Source organism: Bison bison, unplaced genomic scaffold (assembly GCF_000754665.1).
Source record: "Bison bison bison isolate TAMUID 2011002044 unplaced genomic scaffold, Bison_UMD1.0 scf7180017864199, whole genome shotgun sequence".
NCBI classification, from domain to species: Eukaryota; Metazoa; Chordata; class Mammalia; order Artiodactyla; family Bovidae; genus Bison; species Bison bison.
Genome location: NW_011494771.1, coordinates 1,654,623 through 1,661,890, shown reverse-complemented (window position 1 = coordinate 1,661,890; position 7,268 = coordinate 1,654,623). Strand labels below are relative to the sequence as shown.

At 43.0% G+C, this 7,268-nt stretch overlaps 1 protein-coding gene across 9 annotated transcripts in view; it reads right to left on the bottom strand.

Moving 5' to 3' along the window:
• Positions 1-2,286: 2,286 nt before the first annotated feature.
• Positions 2,287-7,268, bottom strand: part of FAM49B (family with sequence similarity 49, member B) — a 124,687-nt gene continuing 119,705 nt past the window's right edge. For all 9 annotated transcript variants that reach the window (XM_010844322.1, XM_010844323.1, XM_010844325.1 and 6 more), the window contains one exon: positions 2,287-3,030. In XM_010844322.1, the coding sequence (XP_010842624.1) occupies positions 2,967-3,030 (64 nt within the window). In that variant the 3' untranslated portion in view covers positions 2,287-2,966. The remainder of the gene's footprint in view (positions 3,031-7,268) is intronic.

Sequence of the window (7,268 nt, the reverse complement as noted above, 5' to 3'; positions counted from 1 at the left end):
CCCTCCAGCACACCCGGCAGACCTGCTTATTATAAAATCCTGGTCCTCTTTCCTGATGAGCCCACGGCCAGTCCCTTCATTCTGAGGATAGGCATGAACAGAGATCAGACTCAGCGGACCTTCTTACTACCTGAACAGTAAATACTAAACCAAACTAAACCTACTTTCTGGAAGCAGAGATGGCTCCTTATAACACGATGTAGCACCGAGCTTCCAACACACGGAAGCTGTTCCGTGGTTCCAACCTCAACTTCTTTGACGTTCTCAAAGACACCTGTTCTTGGAACTAGAGATTGGTCAACTTTCTGAGGGCCATATGGCCTGTCACAAGAATTCCATTCTGCTGTTGTAATGCAAAAGCAGCCAAAAGTAACATGTAAACAAATGAGTGAGGCTGTGTTCCAGGAACATTTATGGACACTGGAATTTGAATGTCATGTATTTTACACACGCCACAAAATATAGTTTTGACTTCTGCCAAACTTTTAGACATGTAAAAACTATTCTTAGTTCAAAGGCTGTACAGAAATAGATGGCAGGACTGGCTCGTAGAGGAGTTTGCTGAGGCCTAGTCAGAGGTTCAGAGAAACTTCCACTTGTTCTCTGATGCGGAGACGACAAACTACATCAACTGCAAAGGCCACAGCAGTTACTACTGTTATCTATTTCCGCCACATGATTTTTAATTTATATCCATTCAAGAACTCACACTTGGCACCTCCTTAGATCCAGGTACTGGGAAAAATCCTCGGGATGCTGAAGGGACATCAGACGAGGCTCTTTTCATGTGATGAGGAAAGTGGTCCAGTGGGACGGCAGCAGTGTTGGATGAGACACTTGCGTGAGAGTCTTAGGGCTGCCATGACTAACTAGCCTCAACTGCATGGTTTAAAACAAGCCAAGTTTATTCTCTCCCAGTCCTGGAGGTCGGAATTCTGAAGCCAAGGAGTCAGCAGGGCTGGTTTCTTTGGCGAGGCTCTCTGGGAGAAAGTTCCCCAGCTTCCAGTACTGACGGCAACTCTGGGCCCTCAGTTTGCAGACACGCGGCTCCCTCTACTCACGCCTCCATCTTCACATGGACTTTGCCATGCCCAGTTCCCCTTTTTCCTCTTATACTGGGTTTAGGACCCCATGTAATCCAGGAAGGTCTTAACTCCAGATCCTTGACTTAATGTCAGCTGCAAATACTTTTTTCCAAATGACGGGGCATCTCTAGGTTCCAGGTGGACTTACCTTCGGGGAAGGGGGACTATTTAACCTTACATCCTCTTTATTGGAAGGTGGCTCATGTTATCCCCAAGGCTTTGTCAAGGAGATGACACAAGCTGATCCTCCAAAGACAAGAGCTGCTATTCCTCAGACGAATGTGAGGGAGGAAGGGGATGACAGGCTCGGGGACCAGTGGGACCCAAGTGTGACACTGAGTGGAACAATCTGAGCAGCACGCAGTTGAGCCTGGCTGGGAGCAGGCTGTGGGTGGCAGAGAGGTGAGCCGGGATTCTATCACGACAGGCTGTGGGCATGGTCATCTGGTACTAGTGAGCCAGAGACATTGATGAATTCTCTGGGATTTTCTCCCAGATAACCCTAACCCTTAACCCAGCATGGGTGGACGAGACAAACTTTAAGCAGCTTCGCGCCATTAGCACACTTTATGGTTAAGATTTATGGTCTTAAAGTAATAATCACATGAAGTTTCCTACCACTAGTGACACTGCGGCCTTCAGTTTCTCCTGGGAAGTCCGTCGTATCCTCTCTCTCCTCCCAGTATTCAGGACCGTTCTTCCCTCCACATACTATTTCAAGTTGCTACCTTCCAGCTCCTGAGAACTGCCCTTCAAGCAAAAGTATAGTTTCCCTTCTGTTGCTACATCCATGCAAGCATACATCAAGGATAAAAGTCAAGTGTGACAAGATTAGTAGGTCTTATCTTTTGGTAAAGAATCTGCCTGCAATGCAGGGTTTGATCCCTGGGTCAGGAAGATCCCCTGGAGAAGGAAATAGCTACCCACTCCAGTATTCTTGCCTGGAGAAACCCATGGACAGAGAAGCCTGGTAGGCCATGGTCCAAAGGGTCACAGAGTCAGAAAAGGACTTGGTGGCTAAACCACCACCACCACTAGTCTTGTTGTACTCAGCAAGATTTTAAAAGCAATTAAAGTAATAAAAAAATACCCAGCTCTCCCCTAAAAGGAAAAAAATGTACTGTACACATACATTCCAAAAAATACACATAGGGAAAGCTCTAGAGACCTAGAATCAAAACATCAGTAAACCACACCACACTTAGAAAAATGAAAGCTGATTTTTATTTTATCATCAACAGCCATTCTTTAAACATGAACATGCATACGTAATATTCTACGCACACATCACAGTTTTTTAACGTTAGTTAATAAAGGTTAAACACACAACATACATCCTTACAAAAAAAGTCAAAATGCAAACTTAAAACTTTAAACAAAAGTCTTACTAATTTAAAAAAAGTGTGTGTTGGGTACCATTTGTACAACACAGTTAATTTAAACATTTTTATTTTGGCTGCACATGAAAAAAGCGGCAGTAGAAAATAAAGTCATTGAGGGTTTTTAAATAGCAGAATAGGCAGTTTTGCCATGCAGGAGAAGCAATATTAAATATTAGTTTTCAAAAAAAATCCACATTTAAAAATATTTAGTTCAAGTCACAGAATTTTTCTCAGTAGAGACCCCAATGCGATGCATAATTAGCTGCCTTAGATGGCCTGTTTGAAAGGACAATATCCCTTCAGAGTATAACTTTACTGATTTTGGCACAGAAAAGAAGTCTTAAGATCAAGAACATGATTAAAAAAGAGGGAGAGGAACAGAGGAAAGAAATAAAAAGCAAGAGTAAATGAGATAGTAATTGCAATCACTAAAAACTGTGCATTCTCAGTCACTGCAGAATACTGTCTTCTGTCTACAGCAGGTGCTTTTCCAGAACTGTTATTGCAGCATGGATTTAATCTGCTTGGAGGTAGTCTCATCATTCAAATGTTTTGTTGTGTACCTACGAGGGGAAAAACATCCATTTTAGGGGGTTAAAAACACAAACATAACCTGCATCGGGTTCCGTAATTACGGGAAGAGAAACAACGGGCCAGGAGAGCTTGCCTTGTGCGAGAATGCCTTTCAGTCCAGCTCTAGCCCTGTTCAGCCCCTGCTGGCTGATGCTCCTCCTACCTTCAAACAGAATGCCTGTTTTACTCATTTGGAACTAACTACCTCATTGAAAAGGTTTGGTGAGATTCTACAGTACACAATTATCTATAACTTTCCTCTCAAAGGAAAATAGCTGTCCAATATCAAAGGCTGGCAAATTATACCCATGGATCAAATCCAACCTACCATCTACTTCTGTATGGCCTGTGAGCTAAGCATATTTTTACATTTTTAAATGGTTGAGAGAAAAAGTAAAAAAAAAAAAATAGTATTTCATGGTAATGTGGAAATTCCACCAAATTCAAATCTCAGTGCTTATAACATTTTACTGGACCAGAGCCATGCTGCCCCACTTAAGTATCGTCTATGGTCACCTTCCTGCTGCAAGGGCAGAGGTGAACAGCTGTGACAGATGCCACAGGCCTACGAAGCCTAAAATATTTGCTTATTCTCTGGTCCTTTACAAAAACAGTTTGCAAACTCCTGTTCTCCTTTGTATTTAAGACAGTTCACCCTCACATTTTCATCAAGAAATGGCCAACAGCATCTAAAGAAGTGAAAATAACATAACATATATGTGAAGATGAATGGCATTATTTCACTTTACACATAAACACAAAAGTCCTTTTCTAAGAGCATATGATTTTTCTACTGAAGAAAACTAATACTATTTAAGAATAAACTTAATAAATTAATAAAGAAGGTAATCATCTAGCACTGAACCTGACTCCCAGCTCTAGTTTTGTTTCTCTTTCTCTTATGATCAAAGAAACTTGGTTCCATTTCTCCATTTGTAAAATACAGACATGGCTCATTGCTTTCTCCTCATTGCATAGTGTCAGTCTGAGGGAACTACATCATTACTATAGCAAAGTATTCAAAACAAGCAACTATATATATATATGCAACTATATTATTTAAAACTTGACTCCGAGGAAAAGGATGGAGTGAGCATCTGTAATAAATAAGCTATTCACTTAAAAAAGAAAATAATGCAGCAAAAATGTGTTCTATTTTGTAGAGACCGAAATAACAACACTTGCACAGCACTTTGGGGATTCCAAAATGCTTTCTTAACAGTATCTTCTCTGCTCTGAGTAAAGCATGTTAAGAGCTAGGTTGGTTTAGTTTAAGCAGTGTTTCTCAAAGTACCAACAATATCTACAACACAGAGGGTGCTTATTTATAAAATGAGGTGCCTGCCCCCCCACCCCAGACCTAACGAAGAGACTAGACTCTCTGGAGGTGGTAACCTGGGAATCTGCATTTCCTTTCCATCCAGATGATTCCAGAGCACAATGATTAATCTCAGAGTAAACCTACGGCTTGATAATGCAGTATCAAGTATATGGAATTTTAAGAATAAAACCCTGAATCTGAAAATAGACTCCAACATTTATTAGTTGTATCACCTTTAAGTCTCTCAAGAGCTTCAGGTACCTACTGCAGGATGGAGACACCCCCACTGGCCCATACCCACCAGCTACGTCACTGAGCTGTGGTTAAGAGGCAATAAAGCCCCAGACATGAAACTGCATGGTAAACGTACCGTGATATAAAATTGTTACTATTATAACCACTACTACATCGCAACAGGTATACTGATTAACCTCACAAAACCTCCCAGGGGGGGAAATAACAACCGGACACAGAATATGTGTTTCACTCTGAGTAAGAACAGCTCAGAAGTTATTCTCTGCAGCAAACTTTTATTTTCTGACTTCTATCATATTATTTAAAAGGAAACCTACAGCTGCCAGGTGGCTCTTGCCTCACCTGGCAGACAGTGAGTCTTCTCCTCCTTTGTCTCAAACACAGCCTGTTTATGGTGGACGTCAACAGCTTTATACTCACTACCATGGCCCTCCTCTGTCCCACACCAAATTACTTATACACTGTGAAAAACAGAAGTGAACTCTGCATTTTACATTACTGTTGGAAGCACAGTCCCTTCAGGGTAAATACATGTTACACTAAAACTTCCTAGACCTCTATTATTTCTTACTTTAAGGAAAAAAGAGTTCCCGTCACTTGCTGGCTTTGGAAGAGCCTAACCAATCATTTACCGCAGGCGGCTGCCCCTCTTCAGAGGTCAGGGGCAGAAGCTGGGAGGACCCCATACCCGAGAGGAGGCGGCCAAGAGGAGTTACCCCACATCCGAGGTCAGGGGCAAGCGGCTGAGAGGGCCAGGCTGCAACGGCGCAGGAACGGCCGAAAGGAGCTACCCCACGTCCAAGGTCAGGGGCGGCGGCCAGGAGGAGCTACCTCACGTCCAAGGTCAGGGGCAGTGGCCAAGAGGAGCTACCCTGCATCCGAGGCCAGGGGTGGTGGCCGGGAGGAGCAACCCCACGTCCAAGGACCGACGGCTGCATGGGTGCAGGAGGGCCTAGAGGAGCTATCACACGTTCAAGGTCAGGAGGCGCAGTGGTGAGGAGATACCCCTCGTCCAAGGTAAGAAGCAGCAGCTGCGCTTTGCTGGAGCAGCCGTCAAGAGATACCCCAAGTCCAAGGTAAGAGAAACCCAAGTAAGATGGTAGGTGTTGCAAGAGGACATGGAGGGCAGACACACTGAAACCATACTCACAGAAAACTAGTCAATCTAATCACACTAGGACCACAGCCTTGTCTAACTCAATGAAACTAAGCCATGCCCGTGGGGCCACCCAAGATGGGTGGGTCATGGTGGAGAGATCTGACAGAATGTGGTCCACTAGAGAAGGGAATGGCCAACCACTTCAGTATTCTTGCCTTGAGAACCCCATGAACAGTATGAAAAGGCAAAATGATAGGATACTGAAAGAGAAACTCCCCAGGTCAGTAGGTGCCCAATATGCTACTGGAGATCAGTGGAGAAATAACTCCAGAAAGAATGAAGGGATGGAGCCAAAGCAAAAAGAATACCCAGCTGTGGATGTGATTGGTAACAAGGTCCGATGCTATAAAGAGCAATACTGCATAGGAACCTGGAATGTCAGGTTCATGAATCAAAGCAAATTGAAAGTGGTCAAACAAGAGATGGCAAGAGTGAACGTCGACATTCTAGGAATCAACAAACTAAAATGGACTGGAATGGGTGAATTTAACTCAGGTGACCATTATATCTACTACTGTGGGCAGGAATCCCTCAGAAGAAATGGAATAGTCACCATGGTCAATAAAAGAGCTCGAAATGCAGTACTTGGATGCAATCTCAGAAAGGACAGAATGATCTCTGTTTCCAAGGCAAACCATTCAGTATCACAGTAATCCAAGTCTATGCCCCAACCAGTAACACTGAAGAAGCTGAAGTTGAACAGTTCTATGAAGACCTACAAGACCTTTTAGAACTAACACCCAAAAAAGATGTCCTTTTCATTATAGGGGACTGGAATGCAAAAGTAGGAAGTCAAGAAACACCTGGAGTAACAGGCAAATTTGGCCTTGGAATACGGAATGAAGCAGGGCAAAGACTAATAGAGTTTTGCCAAGAAAATGCACTGGTCATAGCAAACACCCTCTTCCAACAACACAAGAGAAGACTCTACACATGGACATCACCAGATGGTCAACACCAAAATCTGACTGATTATATTCTTCTCCAAAGATGGAGAAGCTCTATACAGTCAATAAAAACAAGACCAGGAGCTGACTGTGGCTCAGACCATGAACTTCTTATTGTCAAATTCAGACTGAAACTGAAGAAAGTAGGGAAAACCACTAGACCATTCAGGTATGACCTAAATCAAATCCCTTATGATTATACAGTGGAAGTGAGAGATTTAAGGGACTAGATCTGATAGATAGAGTGCCTGACGAACTATGGACTGAGGTTCGTGACGTTGTACAGGAGACAGGGATCAAGACCATCCCCATGGAAAAGAAATGCAAAAAAGCAAAATAGCTGTCTGGGGAGGCCTTACAAATAGCTATGAAAAGAAGAGAAGCGAAAAGCAAAGGAGAAAAGGAAAGATATAAGCATCTGAATGCAGAGTTCCAAAGAATAGCAAGAAGAGATAAGAAAGCCAGAAAACAACAGAATGGGAAAGACTAGAGATCTCTTCAAGAAAATTAGAGATACCAAGGGAACATTTCATGCAAAGATGGGCT